The sequence below is a fragment of the Podarcis erhardii genome (genome assembly GCF_964252035.2).
Source record: "Podarcis erhardii genome assembly, chromosome: 4".
NCBI classification, from domain to species: Eukaryota; Metazoa; Chordata; class Lepidosauria; order Squamata; family Lacertidae; genus Podarcis; species Podarcis erhardii.
In genome coordinates, this window is record NC_138508.1 from 66,658,558 (window position 1) to 66,676,852 (window position 18,295).

The 18,295-nt window shown below is 43.6% G+C and overlaps 1 protein-coding gene across 4 annotated transcripts in view; it reads left to right on the forward strand.

Moving 5' to 3' along the window:
* Positions 1–251: 251 nt before the first annotated feature.
* The window catches only part of SH3KBP1 (SH3 domain containing kinase binding protein 1), a 140,710-nt gene continuing 122,666 nt past the window's right edge, over positions 252–18,295 (forward strand). For 2 of the 4 annotated variants that reach the window (XM_081859100.1, XM_081859102.1), the window contains exon 1: positions 252–675. In XM_081859100.1, coding sequence (XP_081715226.1) covers positions 672–675 — 4 coding nt within the window. In that variant the 5' untranslated portion in view covers positions 252–671. Of the gene's footprint in view, positions 676–15,713; positions 15,736–18,295 lie in introns of those variants that run through there. The other 2 variants (XM_081859099.1, XM_081859101.1) reach the window with 1 other exon arrangement.

Below are 18,295 nucleotides of genomic sequence, written 5' to 3' on the forward strand. Positions count from 1 at the left end.
CCGCCTCCCCCTCCGCTCTTGTTCCCGCCCTGGCGCGCGCGGGCGCGCGCAACCACATCCACACGCGCACACTCGGCTCTCTCTCTCTCTCTCTCTCTCTCTCTCTCTCTCTCTCTCTCTCTCTCTCTCTCTCTCTCTCTCTCTCTCTCTCTCTCTCTCTCTCTCTCTCTCTCTCTCTCTCTCTCTCTCTCTCTCTCTCTCTCTCTCTCTCTCTCTCTCTCTCTCTCTCTCTCTCTCTCTCTCTCTCTCTCTCTCTCTCTCTCTCGCAGCCTTCGCCCGCTCCTCTCCGCGCATCCCTCAGATTTGCAGGTGGCGTGTCAGGTGTTTCGCTTCGTGGTTCTCTTCTTCTTCGCCGCCCCACCCCTTCCTCTTTTTTGACGCCAGGAAAAGCCTTTTTAATTTTTTTATTTTATTTTTTCTCGCTTGCGGGGGAAGCTTTTCGGAGCAGGAAATAAGATGCAGCGTCTCTGTTCTTCTTGCAACGGGCACTGACTAGCCGAGAGGAAGCCACGAAGAAGCAGCAGCAGCTACAACGGGCGGAGGAGGAGGAGGAGAGGAGGGCAGCTTCCCGTCATCTGCACCGCCGCCGCCTGGCTCGTCTCCTCTCCCTGCCAGACCTGCAGCCACCTCAAAACTTTCAGCCTGTCTGGCGGAGCCCCAACGCGACATCAATGGGTGAGTGTGGACGACACCGGCTGGGCTGGGAGTGCGCGGGAGTGCTCGTGCCTGCGCCTATCCCTCCCTCCCCTCCCTCCCGCCGCCTCCTTCTCCCTCCCTCTCTCTTGGCCAAAGGAGACTTGCTGCGTGGCTCATTGTAGAGCCCAACCTTGCACGAGCCCCTCGACGTCGCTAGCAGGCCGAGGCAGCCAGGCGCTGCCCTCTGAACCAAGCCTGCAGGGAAAGCCTCACAATGGGATACTGCATTAGATTTTGAATAACAGCAATACTAGCAACCACACATCGTGAGCTAGATCGGCGAATCAGGAGGGCGCCCCCCCCCCCAATGTTTCTTTTCTGGGTGTTCGCGTTTCGGTGCGGAGGAGCATCTCTTCGGAGACCTTTAACTCTTCGCTCGCCCCTCCCTCCCTCGGTGTTGACTCTCTTCGCGTCGCGCATGTGGCGAGATGTAACCGGAACCGTGTGAATGAAAGAAGGCCAAAAATAAAACCCAAAACCCGAACCAAAACAAAAACCGCACGGCGGCGCCTTGCCACGCGCGGGCAAAATATGTGTGTTTGTTAAAGAACACACAAACACACACCCTTCGCTCTCCTGGGGTGCCGCCCTGTGCACGACCCTGCGGGGCCAGCTGTAATGTGAGAGACGGGAGAAGGGCGCCTGGGGGCCCGAGACGGATGAAGTGGAGAGAAGATAAAGAGGGGTGGGAGGAGAGCCTGTTTCCACTTCTTCTGCCTCTGTATTTTGTGTGTGTGTGTGTGTGTGTGTGTGTGAGAGAGAGAGAGAGAGAGAGAGAGAGAGAAGGCCGATGCCAAAATCAGCCCTCGCTGCCTGACAGGAAATCGAAGGGGCGTGCTGTGCCTTTGACATTTTTTCGAGGGAGGGGAAGAGAGTCTCTCCTTTTCTCCAGCCCCCTTGCCCCTCCCGAAATGCCTGGTTGGCAGCTTTGCACAGCATCTCTCCTCCCTTCCCTTGGAGACGCCTCATAGTCCATGATGAGCAACCCGAGGCTCTGCTGTGTAGCCCCGCTGGCTTACCTGTGTGCAGCTCTCTACGCTGGACTCTAGGGGCAGCTCTCAGAGCTGGAGGTGTGGCCGGCTTTGGGAAGAGGCTGCGGCTGGCGAGCCTCATCGATCCTGGCAGCCATCCATCAAGGAAAGGGCAGTCTAGGGTTACCAGATGTTGTTTGCCGCAGCACCACAGAGGAGGGATGGAGGGATCGTTCCGTATTAATACGGTGGGTCCATTGAGCATCAGTGCTCTGGAATGTCCTCCCTCCACTCCCTTGCTCTTATTTTGTTTTTTTTAAAAACTTCTAATTGGCAAGCCAAAGGGTATGCCTGACATTAGAACATGGCTTTTCAGGAAAGAGAGCAGCAACAAACAAAGATTAAAACGTTGATCGTAGTAGGGAGTTCATCATGGAGATAGAAAAGCCCAATAGGTTTGCGAGGAATCTCTTGTGTCGCATGTCAGCGAGAGTTAGGGAATGAATCATCCATTTATATCGCTGTCAGGGGCTCTGGAGAGGCAGAAGAGGCAGCCGTGCCAGGCACTAGCAATCTGAAGGGCAAGCGGCCTGTTTCTGCCTGAAGAAGGGGCTACATTCACGCTTCCACCATGTGTTTGTCATAAATACAATGTGCTCTCTGTTGCAAGCATTCACGCTTTTGGAAAGTGGGGTGTTGAGCTCTTCTGCCATAGCCACCCTATAGTGTCACATAGTTTTTTTAGAACATAAAAAACCCCACTTGTTGTATGCAATATATGTTTAGAAGGCAGCAGGCTGGAAGGAATAAAATGAGAGGAGTTTGGGCATTTTACAGTCAGTACATGAATATGGAAGGGTTTTTGGGTGGGGGGGGGAGTCATTCCTTGTTGATGACTGAGCAAGCTTTTGAGCTGGCCAACTATTTAAGTAGGGATTTGCAACTGTAGTTCCTGTGTGGGTCACATGATTTGCACCAGTTTTTCAATGCTGAGCTTCAGTTACTGCTGTAATATAATGAAGTTCATTCAGTATGTTGGTATTGCATTCAGATGCACTGATCTGAGTTCAAATGCTATATTTAATTCACCATTCAATGCTTCTGATGTTCCAGTATTCAAGGGTAGAAGGATTGTGCTGGTCACCCTGACATTAAACTTTAATATACAACTTGGTGTGTGCATGTATTTTGCTCATTCATCCATATCTTGATTCAATTCTGCTACCCGTCAAGTTTAAATTGAGAAGGATCATGCAATATTTTGCTTCAGTATATTGATATTTTAGGGGAACTTAGTTTCGCAGACAATTTTTTTTGTACATTTCTTTCTGTATGTAGATTCTGATATAGATGTTCAGAAACTTAACCAAAAAAGAAACATTTTCTTTAGAGCTGGTGTTGCCAAATCTGTTACTGAAGATAGGGATGTGATTGTCACCTGCAACATTTTAGAATAAGCTTCAGATCTTGATCCAGAGTTTGTTTCTACCTCAGTATGGTTCTTGAGAAATTAATGGTTTGCTCTGTACACATTTTGGCATTGATAGTGACTTTTTGTAGTGATTGTTGGAGGTTATTGAGATATATATATATATATATACACACACACACACACACACACACACACACACTATTGCTTGATTACTGTAGCCTCTTAAGTTGTCTGATGCGGCTGTCGGCTATTGTTTCTGGGGTGCCTGCACCAATTGGAAGCTTTGCCTTGGTTTTCAAACATTTCGGAAGTTGAACGAACTTCTGGAATGGATTACATTCGAGAACCAAAGTACCACTGTACTGTAATAAGAAATGCCTTGGCTACTGTGTCTGCACCAGTTATATTTCATGGCAGTTGGGTCTGAAGGTGCTTCAAGTTGCATATGCAGCCTCTTATGCGACCTGTCACTGTTTTACATTTTCATTTTTTTGAAGTGTGAACATTACCTGAAATGCAATGATTTGGAGCAGATCCAAAATAGGTTTCTGCGACTGAAAAAACTCCTCCTATTCACAGATGGAACCAAGATCCAGTGGATCTGCAGGAAGAGGAGGAAAAGGCAGTTTTCACAAATTCCTCCTGCAGAACTCCATGCCGCCTCTCATACTGCTGTGGAGGGTGTCTAAACCTTCTGAAGAATATTTGGGGACACATGGTGCAAAGTAGTTGGTAAAAGTCAGCTCCCTCCTTCTGCTGATGGGAGGCCAAGGGATGCTGCTGCCGGGGGTTACCTAACTAGCATCCAAACCATTATCCCAAATATTTGTGTGAGCTAACAGGTTCCTTCATCCTGTCTTATAGGCCCTCATCCACTCCTATTAATATGGATGATCTTCATACTGTTTGGAGGGATATAATGTACTGTGTGTCCACATTACATGACACAATTTGCTTTGCCTGTAGCAGACAGTACTGCAGTTTGCCTTCCTACCACAGTAACCTTTGCTCCCTACCACAGTAACATAACACCACCTGCTTCCCAAACGTGCTCTCCCACTGAGCTATGGGCCTTAACTGGATTGATTTTTAGCTTGCTAAATTGTTAGTCATCAATGACAGACCTAAACACTTGTCATTTAAGACTCTCCCCCCTGTCTCAAAAAGGGATGGAGAAATGGTGGCCCTTGATGTTGCTGGGCTCCAACTCCCATCAGACTTAGCCAGCATGGCCAGTGGTCAAGGATAATGGGAATTGTAGTCCAGGAACATCTTAGAGGGCAACAAGTTCCCATCCCTGTTTTAAAGGAAAAGCTTTTCAAATTGTAGTGATTTGAATTTAGCCTATTAATTCACAGTCATTGTGAGTTACAGAATATATAGTCTATTATACTATTATAGTAAAGAGAAGGTTTAAATTGATCCTTAAAATTTGAATTCCTTTGTTAAAGGTAAATACAACCATAACCATTTATCCAGTTGCAAAGAATGTGGACTAGTAAATATTTTGATGGAGAACCTAGGAGGGAGGCATGTCTTGAAGCGAACTGAAAATAATACAGAACATGAAGCAAATTGACAGACTGCATAATAGAAAATACAAAGTTGAGACACATAAAACAAAATAAATACAAATTATTCAAATGTTTGTGTTGTTTCCTAACACATAGTTATATTGGGTATTGGACACCATTGATCTATGTTCAAGTTTGAGAAACCTGTAACATACTGAGAAACCCCATTTTTTGTCATGCACATAGCATGTTGGTTTGTGTGTATATATTACATAATTTTTTTCCCTTCTAAAACTAAATTTACATTACAGAACCAATTTCCCACTGTTGCATAAACCCTCATCTCTGGTTTGTGTCTAGTGTGCAGTCTGGTGTGCTGTTATTGCTTTGCTACTGGATAGGAGCATTTAACACTTGGATAACTCGACAGTGCTGATTTTTGTCCATTAGGGACTCACTCAGTGGAGAAAATAATTTACCCTCAAGGCTCTGAGATATATTAAACTACCATCTTGTGGTTAAAAACCTTACAAAGATTTTTTTTAAGAGTTTGCTTTAATACTAACATGGTTTTCTTAAAATTGCAGGGTAGGAAGGAACCAAATGATAGTTGTGTTTGAAGCAACTGATGCAAGTCAGACAAGCCCCTACATATTCACAATCCAGATCGCAGTGTACCCCAGTGGGGGAGTTGATATAAACTACATAATGTCACTGCTTTGAAAATAGATCCAGATAATACAACCATGAGAATCAAGCTGTATTATCTAGGGATGACCCAAACAGTAAAAGCAACAACCCAGGGTCTCTCGATATCCCTCCTGACAATTCAGCAAAAGTCTTCCATAGAGCCTGAAAATAGCAACTGAATGCAAATCTCTGCAGTCTCTTGCTTTTAGTTGTGACGTATCACTGGTTTCCATGCTAGGTTCTCTTGAGCACCCACATTATTTTGAGTATCTTAAGACCCCCCCCCCCTTTTCCTGCTGCAAGTGTGTCCCTCTGTGGGTCTGAATGTCAGAAATAGTGCTGGGAGTATATTGCACTAGAGTGCCATAAAATACCAGTGATAATTTCCATTTGCCTTTGTGGCCTAATACCGAAAACTATTACATGTGTTTAAGATTAAAATGGTTCATTTTTTCCCATTTTCTGGGCCATTTTGTCGACTTTAATACCAGTATTCTGTATGTTCTTTATGATTGCTTGTAAGCTAGCTTGGCGTAGAAGTTGCTTTGTAAGCAGAGTTATGTGTTTCCAAAGAATGAAGCTTTTTTTGGTGAAAGCCATGAAATGTTGAGACTGAAAAGCTGTTTGAGGGTGCTGTATAATAGTGTTGTGTGACTGAGTCAATTTCCAAGCAAAAGAAACACATGAAGCCAGCAAACATTATTTGGGAACCCCAGTTTGGTCTCTTCCTGAAACTGAGCCACAAAACCCCCGCACATTGGTTGTATTAATGAAGTCTGTAATTCCTGACCATCCACAGGCCTGATGTTTGCAGAGCTGCTCCTTTTCTAGTCTTTGATCCATTCACACAACCTAATTTGCATGTTGAAATATAGGTGAAGTTAAACTTTTCATGATTCACTTTATGGGAAGAAGGTTGAGTGGCAGAGCAGCCAAACTACTTTCCTCCCATTCATTCATCCATTTCTGTTTTTAGTGTGTGTCTACCTTCTTCACAGAGTTGAAAAGTTCTGAAAGTCCACCTTGCCTGGCCACCACCTGCACTGTGCCAGCTTTTCTACTTGTCTGTTTCCCAGGGATAAACCCATTAATTCTTCCTGCCATGGTATGTTATAAGCAGGGAGCAGGCATGCTATGGGAAGGTATTGTGACTGCTCCTGGGAAAACTCGCACACTTGAAATCTAATCAAAGTACACCTGTTTCCAGAATGCCCCACCTAGCTCTGAAACTAAACACACAAGGGGCATTGTGATGTCACATACTAATCTCAAAATGTCCTTTCTGAACAGGCTGCGTTTAGTTTCAGCTAGTTGAGATGCGAAAATTCAGAGCTTTCCAAAATCACTGCTGCTTACAGTTTGCTCAGAATGGCTTATACAAATGAGGCAAGCCATGTACTTCAAGGTGGAGGTAGAAAGCTATTTGTCTTTTCTGTGGTTTATTGCGTGTTAATGTTGATTCTATAACTGTGTAAAAGAGATTTTTTTCAACTTGGCTCTTGGTTCTGTCATTTGCGTTTCTGAAATCTCCTGGGCATAATGTTTTCCCTCTCCACACTTCCTTGTCAAGTCCTATGGTTTTCCTTACTTTGAGTGATTGCTTATATTTGCTAGCAATCGCTTAGGCACAGGCAGTAAAATCCTAGAAACAAAGAGGCTCCAAAGATCTCTGCGCACCAGCTTGTGAACCCTCTTATACATCTTGCACATATAAACACCATATAACCACTTTTAGATAGCTAGCACACAAGGCCAGAAGAACTGGTAGTACAATGCAACAAGTAGGCAGCTCATTTGGGAGGAGACAAGTATGACAAACATGCCCCTGGGACAAGAGTTCAAGGCCCACTAGTGAGGCAATTTTCATCTAAGGAGGAAGATCTTCTTCTCAGGGAATGAAAGGGAAGAACTAGATTAAGCCATCAGGGAAACCTTTTACAGAAGCAAATGCTGGTAGCGATCTGTGTAGTGGACTTGGGTTGGAAAGGGACAAGACAGTATTGAGCCCTGCCCAAGGACATGGTACAGTCAAAGCTAAATGCACATTTTTGGGAGATCACTGGTTGTGATCTCCCAATAGAAAAGGCTCAGTCTTGAGAATGTTTGCAGTGTCTGAGCCAATTGCCTGGTTCTCACGTGATTGAATATGCCTTTTGTATCACACAGCCTCTGCCACCCCATCACTCACATTCACATCAGAATCAGACTTCTTACCTTTGAAGGATCTCAAGTGGCCAGAGAGTGATGCTGCATTTGTATTACTGCAGGTGCCACACAATACCCATTTTGCTATCGTTTAGTGTGGCAGCACCAGCACTTTGGAACTCCCTGCCTATTGAGATCAAGTAAGCACCTTCACTGCACGGGCAACAACTGTTTGATGGATAAATGTGCATGGCACCAAACCTAGAAGTGACCTGAAACGACATTCATGACGTCCCTTTCCACTCTTAGAGTTTCCTGTGTGGGAGACGCTGTCACCTGCTACTGAGGAAGGAATAACTCATTGGTCAATACAACTTAGCCAATACTCAGTGTGTCTGTATTATCTAGTGAAAAGAGAGAGATTGCTGCAGCCATATTTGGAAGCACAGGTTCTCTGTTCCCTTGCATGCCTGTGTGTGATGCTTTGCCCTTGCATCCATAGTTGGCAGAGTAAAGTTCAAGATCCTGTTGGGTTTTGTGTCTGGATTCATGAGGCACAGTCTGTGAAGCCAAAGACAAGTGTTTGCAACTCCCCCCCCCCCCCACTTCATGAGTTCTGAGGCCCAAGGAATTTGTGCAAGCAGAGAGAGCGAGAAAGAGAACCCCATGCTATGTGCATTAATGTCTGAGCAATGGACACATGTAGCACTGTGTGTAGGATGGAAGGAAGTGAGGGGTTGTGTGACATGTGTTTTGGCTCTCTAACAGAATTCAGTGGAAGTATTTCTAAATAACATCGCACAGGAACAAAGGAAGTTGCCTCAGAACACAGCAGAGTATTTGTCCATCTTTGCACATATAAAAGTTCCCATGCTGAACCCAGTGAAGTAAACTAGGTAGCAGATGATGATTGAGGCCACTGCCTGAAGACTCAGGAATGTGGCTGCAACCAGTTTAGTAGACTGCACTGGGTTTAATTTCCGTTCCATAAATCTTGCCCAGACTATTCTGATTCATTGAAGTAGGTTTCCTGGGTCTCAGACAGACTTCTGCCATTCATCACCTGCTACCTGCTCCTTTTAATGGCAGTTGCCAGCCAGAGATCAGACATGGGAACATAGAATTGTAGAACTGGAAATAACACTGTGGATCATCTAGTAGTCCAACCTGCTTCAATGCAGGAATATGCATACGGGGATTGAACCTTGGTATTATCAGCACCACGCTCTGACCAGCTGAGCAAGACACATGCTCCCCCACTGAGCTGTGATCCTTCCCCTGTCATGATCCTACTGTTGTTCATTTTTGGCCTCTCTGCTAGAGTTGCTTTGGACTATGCCAGGGAAATAGGCTAAGATTAGTCCAGTTTATTTTGTGTTCTGTTTTGACCTTCTGCCTGCTCTTCCTTCTACCTTTTATTTCTAATAGAATTCTTTAATATGATCGCTAAGTGTGTGCCAACCTCAGGATTCTAGAATCACCATGTAGCTAAACACTTGGAATTCATGGTAGGGTTGCAAGAGATCAGCATATTCTTCTGAGATCCAGGAGAGACTAGGGGAGTACGGACTGGAAAATGCAGGGTGCATTGATCTCAGAGTCCCTGGGTTTTAGGAAGTTAGCGGAGCCAGGGAAATGAGCATGCTGCTTTTGTCTTGCAGTAGGATAAGGCACTGTCATGGTCTGGTTTGATGCTGGGGAATGATGGGAGGAACCAGCTGGGAAACCACCAAGAGAAGAAGGCTCAGAGCCCAGATAGTGATGGTGGGACAACAATGAGAAGAGGGAAGAGGAGGTGTCATAAGTTGAAGGGGTAACAGGGCTCAGTGAGTTGGAAGAGAAGTTCAGAATCAGAGGCAGAAGCTAAGGCAGGCTAGTGAGAGGAGGGAAGTCAAGAGGCAGAGATGAGTTAGGCTGGTGAAGTCACAGGTGTCTCCCCCTCCTGCTATGACAAGCTTCCCTCCCCCTGACTCCGAGAAGCAGGAGAGGCATGAAACGGGTGGAGCAAAGACAGGCATAGTCTTGGATTGCTTGGAAAAAGCTTAAAGAGGAGGAGACATAGATAGCTGTTGGGAGGCAGCAACCTTTAGTCTGATTTCATTGATTAAGACCATGGCCTGCTATGGTCATTAGACATGAAACTCAGCCAAGTCTGTGAAGATAATGTTTTTTGCTAATAAAGAGTTAAATTCAACTCTGAACTGTGTGCTATCTACTCAACACTGAGTAGACTCATTGAAATCAGTGGTTTTAAGTAATTTCCCCATTGACTGTACTCTTGAGTATGACTAATGTTTGGTGTTGCCTTATGTGAATTCCTGTAGTTGATCTTCTATGTTCTTCTTTCTCCCTGTGGTCCAAGGAATTCACAACATCAGCTAAAATATTTGAAGCATGTTGTAGTTTTGGTCATCTGTATTACACAGTGTCAGCTTTTTTGGAATCTGCTTCATTCTTGAATGTCTGCTAAAAAGTCAGGGATCTGTGCCCATTGTAATCAATGTGTGTCTGGCAGGGTGTCCTGTGGATTCTAAAGTGCTCAGTAGTCTTTCTCTAGCAACCAACAGACTAATTCTATGGCTATATTATTATTAACAGACCAATTCTCATAAATATGCCCTATTTTGTTCAACAGGGCCACTTCTTAGTGTTTTTAGGACAGAGCCCCACCCCTCCCACTCCGTTTTTAGTGCCCTTTGATTGGAAGAAAAAGTGGTGGCTGTCAGGTATGGTGTGTTTTGCATCCATTTGATCTGAGGACAAAATTTGGGAGTCCCAATCTTAGTAAGATTAAAGATGGAAAAATGTAAAGAATGCCCATTTATTTTGGTGTTATTGCACTCAACTTGCAGGGTTGTAAGATTTCATTAGTAGATTAATCAAATAAAGATTTGATAGCAAATTAATTTGATAGCCAATTAATCAGCGGGGATGAACATTAAGAGCAAGACTGCCTTCCTTCTTTCCAGCCTCCTTGCTGAATTTGGTGGGAAAAACTGAAAGATACTTAGATTTTCAAACTGAAACTGCTGTGGCTTTCTTACAATAAAGCCCACTGACAACAAGCTACTGTGCTAAAAAGAATGCAGTTGCGTGTTTTAAATCAGCATCTTCAGCAATCTTGAAAGAATGGAATTTGAACTTCTTACCATTATATAGAGAAGTGTGTGGGTTTGACTCCGTCATTTGCCTGATTCACTGTTCACATTAAGCCAAACTATGGCTCAGTGTGGGAATGGAGATCAACAGTTGCTTCTTTCCTTCCTGGCCATTTTGCTGTTGCACAGTGCTGAGTTCAACCGTGGTTTGAATTATAGTGTCATCTAAGCCTGAGCTTTTGGTTTAGCTCTCCCAGACAAACCATGAGCTGAGCTGTAAACCATAGCACAAACCTTAGAACTATGCATGAGCCCAAGTTTGGACAATGAAGTAAGCCAAGCTATGACTTGGGTCATCATGGCACAGCAATAAAATGACTGGGAAGAAGCTAAGCTGCCATTTTTTCTGCTTTGGGAAGCTCTATGTTTATGTGTTCATGTTAAGTCACAGGCTAAACCTGATGTGAGGATTAGGCCTTTGTTGTTAAAATTATTAATCATACCTTCATAGAAGGACAACTGAAATTGGATGCATCCTGATTTTTAGGGAAGTCTGAAAATGGAACATGGTTACTTACCTTGTGTGAAACTTACAGCAGAAATCTGTCTCATAATAGTAATCAGATAGTAAACAAAATCTCTGATATGATGCAGGGGTGTGTATGTTTCATGTTTCCCAATTCTTGTATTGATGTAGGCAGGAGTTTTTCAAGAGTGAAAGTCCTGTAAATGGTGCAGCCCTCATGTTTAACTTAATGGAGGGTATTTTTGCAATTGGTAAACAGAAAAAAATCACACAACCTTGTTATTACCAACACACACTTTCGACAGGAAAATGAATTTAAAACTTCATGGAGGCATCCTCGGTCAAACCACTGGCACCTCTTAGACTATGTTATTGTCCTTGCTAAAGATCCCTGTGATGTGCTCCTTGCCTACCGTGATGTGCTCCTCCTATTGCTGGGCAGATCACCGACAAGTACTCTCCACGATGGCTATCAAGATTATACCTCAACGCAGGCTTCAAGGAAGGAAACCAAGGCGCAAAATGAACACTCAAGCCCTTCAAGATCCCATTAAGCAGGATTGCTTGCAAATGACTTAAGGACCATCTACTTTCAGAATTCCCTGATAACATTGAGGAACACTGGACCAAGCTAAAAAACATCCATCATTGCAGCCTGTGAACAAACTATTGCATACCAAACCAAGAAACACCAGAACTGGTTTGATGAGAATGACAGGACTTTCACTCTTGAAAAACTCCTGCCTACATCAATACAAGAATTGGGATTGAATGCATCATTGACAAGAAAAGGAATGCATCACTGACAAGAAAAGGAAGGCCTTTTAGATCTGGCAAAGAGATAGAAATTGTGCCACTAAGAAAAAAACCTATGCCAACGCTAAGGCTGAGGTTCAAAGAAGAACCAGAGAACTAAAAAACACCTGGTGGATAAAAAAAAGCTCAAGAGATTCAGCACTTAGCTGACACTCATGATGCACAGAGTTTCTTTAAAGCCACAAAGACCATCTATGGGCCAATAAATCATGGCATATGCCCCCTACGCTCAGCAGACGGTATCACACTTCTAAAAGATAAAGAAGCTATTGCACTGCGCTGGAAAGAACATTACCAACATCTCCTTAACCGCAACTCCCCCGTAGCTGCTGAGGTCCTCTCACAAATTCCGCAAAAACAAGTTAGAGATGAGCTTGCAGTATCTCCAAATCTGGGAGAGTTGTGTACAGCTATTAACCAAATGAAAAACAACAAAGCCAGTGGACCTGATGGGATACCTGCTGAAATCTTCAAAGTGGGTGGAATTTAACTTACACAAGAAATCCCAGCAGACTTTAGAGATGCCAAAATTATCAATCTCTTTTTAAAAGGTGACAGAACTGATTGTGGAAACTATTGAGGCATCTCTCTATTAGCTGCGGCCGGGAAAATTCTTGCAAGGATCATAGCAAACCTTCTCGTAACAATATCTGAGGTGACCCTTCCTGAATCCCAAAATGGTTTTCGGCCTTCTAGGGGGACAGTGGACATGATTTTCACTGCTCAACAGCTTCAAGAAAAACGCAGAGAGCAAAACCAACCCCTGTATATGGCGTTTATTGACCTAGCTAAGGCTTTCTACACTGTATATCGTAATGCCCTGTGGACTGTCCTTCTGAAAATTGGCTGCCCAGATAAATTTATAAACATCATTCAGCTCCTCCATGATAATATGACAGCAACAATCGCAAATAACAATGGCTTTCAAAGTGAACCATTCACAGTGGGATCAGGCGTTAAACAGGGTTGTGTTATTGCCCCAGCTCTATTCATTATTTTCATTGCCATGATCCTACACTTTGTCGAAGGGAAACCCCACCAGAGTAGAAATCATATATCGAACAGATGGAAAGCTCTTCAGTCTGAGCAGGCTGAAAGCAAAGAATAAGGTTACCATAACTTCCGTCATAGAGCTTCAGTATGCTGATGACAACGTAGTGTGTGCACGCTCAGAGGATGACCTCCAAACCATCCTAAATATCTTTGCAAAAGCTTACAAAAGGCTTGTCCTATCACTCAACATCCAAAAAACCAAAGTGCTGCACCAACAAGTACAAAATAACCCCTCTGCAGCGCACAAATCCAACTTAATGGTGTATTGTTGGAAAATGTTGATCACTTCTGCCTAGGCAGTTATTATTCCACAAGGGCCAACATTGATGCCGAAATCCAGCATTGCCTGAGCTCTGCGAGTGCGGCTTTCTCCTGATTGAAGTGCAGAGTATTTGAGGACCGGGACATTCGCAGGGAAACTACAATGCTTGTTTACAAAGCTATTGTACTACCAACCTTACTATATGCTTGTGAAACATGGACTACTTACAAATGCCATCTCCAACTCCTCGAAAGATTCCATCAACGGTGTCTCCTAAAAATTTTACACATCACTTGGGAAGACAGGCAAACTAATGTCAGTGTACTGGAAGAAGCAAAGATCACCAGTGTGGAAGCAATGATTCTTCAACATCAACTTCGTTGGACTGGTCATGTTGTACGGATGCCTGATGATCGTCTTCCAAAGCAACTACTCTATTCCGAACTTAAAAACGGAAAGTGTAATGCTGGTGGTCAACAAAAGAGGTTTAAAGACAGTCTCAAGGCAAATCTAAAAAAATGTAGTATAAACACTGACAATTGGGAAACACTGGCCTGCGAGCGCTCCAGCTGGAGAACAGCCTTTACCAAAGGTGTCATGGGCTTTGAAGACACTCGAACTCAGGACACAAGGGAGAAACGTGCTAGGAGGAAGGCACACTTGGCAAATCCACACCGTGATCAACTCCCGTCCGGAAACCAATGTCCCCACTGTGGAAGGCTGTGTGGATCCAGAATTGACCTCCACAGTCACTTACGGACTCATTGTTAAAACCGTGTTTATGGAAGACAATCTTACTCGGCTACAAGTGATCGCCAAAGAAGAAGATTTAAAGCGGAAACTGAAAGTATTGCTTCCCTACTTGGACAAAGATCTATTCTACAGCTTTATTCTACAGCTGTACTCATTTTTCTTCCCCTATGGCTTGCTTAGTAGTGTAGGATTTCAGATTGTGGATTATTGAGTGCAAAATGCCCCCCCCCCCCCGCTTTTTATGGTTTGTATATGCCTGCACTTTTATTTGGAGTTCCTTTAAAATAGGAGGCTAAAGTAGGAATATATTAGCAAATTATTATAACTGAATCAGTGGCACCTGACACAGATCTGAATAACTCTCTTTTTTTGTATTTATGGAACACCTAAAATATACTAGCTATTCTGAAATCAAATTTGTTAAAAGCATTTCATCTTTTTTCAAAGCAGCAGATTTCTTCTGTTGTGTGTACACATCCCTTTCTCTTCCTTTTTCCTCTGGTATGTAAAGTTATTTTGGTAAATTATTCCTATTTCTCTTATGTACTTGTTCTCATACAATTTTAATTGTCATTTTATGTAATAGCTTAGAGGACAATCCACAAAGCATTTCTCATGCCTAAATCAGCATTACTTTCGGTATGCCTTGTAATGGTGGATTATTTTCTTAGAGTGTAATCCTATACATGTCTACTCTGAAGTAAATCCCATTGAGTTCAGTGGGATTTACACCCAGTTAAGTGTTCATAGGATTTCAGCCTCAGTAACTGTATTTGCATAACAATTTAGGTATAAAATAAAAATGCTTTAGAAAAATGGCCTGTTAAAATAGCCAGCTATAGTTTGATGCTTTTGACAATTTTAAGCTGTTCTAATTAGCAATGAGGGTGGTGAAAAGCTTCTTTGGAATGGTAGGTTAATTTTAAAGACGTGCAACACTGCATCTTGCTAAATTATCTATGATAGAGCTTTAAAAGCCTGTATAGCCTTTTAAAAAGAGGTAATGGATGGGATACAGATTTTTCTAATCATGGAGAAGGCTAACATAAGGAGTGAAATATGTAATGTTTCAAAACAATTCCTGTTCTTAATTACTGTCTTTTCAGGCAAATTCCAGGAAATTTGTTGTGAAAGAGCGAGGGGGAAAGGGGCACGGGTCTTTCCCTAACTCCATATTTATTCCAGTTTTAATTATTTACAAAATGTAAAGAAATGCTCATTAGCAAAGAATCATACTTGAATGTAATTAGCAGTTTGATATTAAAGTAGGTTTTGGCAGGGGGTGGCTAATCTGTGGCCCATCCACATGTTGCTGCACTGAAACTCCCATTGTGCCTTATTATAGGCCATGCAAGCTGGGGCTGGTGAGAGCTGGGGTCTAAAAGCATCTGGAGAGTCACAGGTTATATTCCGCCTGCTGCATCATATGTCATTGTGAAATATTTGATTATCTCCCCTCACACTGGCTGCCTTGTTTGCAATTTAAATAGCACACAAATTGATTAATACATAGATTACGTTTAGTGTGGAAGCTTGCAACTCTTTGGAATTTTATATCGCAGGATTGCTGCTTTAGAATGCAGTTGAGCCAAAAGTGTTTACGCTGTATTTGAAGGAGCAATTTTACCCAGAAGGCCGTGCTAAAATGTGTTCCTTGCCTACTGCTTGCTACAGCTTTTGCCTCTCCTTTCCTAGCTTGTTGTCATCTTCCACATCTCTAAGACTAGATATGAGTCTAGCTGGAGGATGGGCTACTGGAGTGAATTGGGCAAATGAAAGGTTTGGCACTGTTTACTGCTTTCTGCTTCTCTGCTTGAAATAGCTGCCCTGTCCCGCTGCTTTACTGCTTCTGGGCGCAATCCATATTCTTAAAATAGAGTTGTTCTGGTGCTCTTTTGATGGCTGTGCTTAGTACATATTGACACGGAACATAGAAGAACTCTATTGAGTCAGGCCAAATGCCCATCTAGTTTGGTCTGCTGTTCTCAGAGTGGCCAACTGGATGTCTTGGTGAAGCCTAAAAGCCGTACCAGACCTGCAGCAGTGCTCTTCTCACCTGTAATGGCTGCTTACCCAGACGGGGGTGGGGGTGGCTGTTGCAGCCTGTTGCAGAGAACCCCTACCCCTCAGGGAGCAGTTTGGCCACTGGGGATTGGCAGGCTTTTGTGCCAGCTGCCTGGTTTGAATTCTGACTGGGCTGAGTGGACAGGGTTTTGTCCAGTTTGTTCTCCTTCACAGTCTAGGCCTTGCTCCTTGGGGAGAGGTCGCTGCAAGTGGGTCCACAGTTCTTAGCAACCTATATTCAGAGCCATAGTGCCTCGATGAGAGTGGATGTGGAACATAGCCTATGTTGCTTATAGCCGCTGATAACCTCATCCTTCGTGAATTTGTCTACGGTGGTACCTCAGGTTACATACGCTCCAGGTTACATACACTTCAGGTTACAGACTCGGCTAAGCCAGAAATATTACCTCGGGTTAACAGAAATTGTGTAGCAGCGGTGCGGCGGCAGCGGGAGGCCCCATTAGCTAAAGTGGTGCTTCAGGTTAAGAACAGTTTCAGGTTAAGAACAGACCTCCAGAACGAATTAAGTTCTTAACCCGAGGTATCACTGTAATTCTATTTTAAAGCTATACAAATTTGGGAACATCAAAACAAAACAAATTCCTTCCAGTAGCACCTTAAAGACCAACTAAGTCAGTTCTTGGTATGAGCTTTCGTGTGCATGCACACTTCTTCAGATACCAGATATATTGGGAACATCAATATATCTTGAAGTGAATTCCACAGTTTAACCATCCCCTGTGCAGATAAGCACTTTCTTTAGTCTGTTTTGAATCTTGAGTCAGTTTCATTGGATTTCCCTGAGTATTATGAGCGAACGAAAAACTTCTCTCTAACTTCACCATGCATTTTTTTAAATACACCCATCATGTCCCCCCACCCCCTAGGTCTTTTCTAAGCTAAAAAGCCCTAAATAGGATTACCTTTCTTCATGAGACAAGTTGCTTGATCATTTTGCTGCTGACTTTCAGTACATGGCTGCCTGACTGTTGGCTAGCCCCATGGATTATGTAGCTGTATCAAGTGTTGAGAAAGCTATGTTGGTTGCTTGTTTGCTCCTGGGTCCAATTCAAGATGATGGTGTTAACTTTTAATGTTTTTAAATTATTTGGTTCTGGGGTGACTCATAGGATGCCTTGAAAATCCATCCCCATGTGATAATCAGATGCAGCCTGCTGGCATCTGAGCTTGGAGGAGGCCCCTTTGTGTTGTGTATTTTCTTCTCTTCAGGATGCCCTCAGAGCCAGATTTTCAACACTTGTTGCTTTGGAAAGCAGGCGAAACCATTTCACTAAGGCTTTGGGGACCTTATCCGTGGGCAGTGATTAGTTAACGCTGAATGCTGCCAGTTAATTTTATTACTGTATCTAACATGGTTGAATGGTTTGTTTGATTGGATTTTTGATGTTCATGTGTTTTATTATTATGACAAAGTTATTAGTCACCTTGGCTGCTCTTTATGAGTTGAAAAGGTAGCATGATAATGGAAACATAAACTGTAATATGTAAAGCCATACAGGAAAGAGATAGATTTTGATGTATGGTAGCTGTTTCTTCATTATGATTATGCTCATTATTTCATAAGGCACATGCTTTCCATGCATAAAGTACAAGGTTCATTCTCCAGCATCTCAAGGCACTCTTTTCTGAAACCCCAGAAAGCTGCTGTTAGTAAGTGTAGACCAGGGGTAGGCAACCTAAGGCCCGGAGGTGAGATGCGGCCCAATCGCCTTCTCAATCCGGCCCACGGAAGGTCCGGGAATCAGTGTGTTTTTACATGAGTAGAGTGTTTGCTTTTATTTAAAATGCATCTCTGGGTTATTTGTGGGGCATAGGAATTCGTCCATTTCCCCCCAAAAAATATAATCTGGCCCACCACATGGTCTGAGGTTCGGTGGACTGGCCCATGGGTGAAAAATGTTGCTGACCCCTGGTGTAGACTGTAGTGAGCTAACTGTAAAGGTAAAGGTAAAGGGACCCCTGACCATTAGGTCCAGTTGTGGCCAACTCTGGGGTTGCGGCGCTCATCTCGCTTTACTGGCCGAGGGATCCGGCGTACAGTTTCTGGGTCATGTGGCCAGCATGACTAAGCCGCTTCTGGTGAACCAGAGCAGCGCACAGAAATGCCATTTACCTTCCTGCCGGAGCGGTACCTATTTATCTACTTGCACTTTGACGTGCTTTCGAACTGCTAGGTTAGCAGGAGCAGGGACCGAGTAACGGGAGCTCACCCCGTTGCGGGGATTCGAACTGCTGACCTTCTGATCGGCAAGTC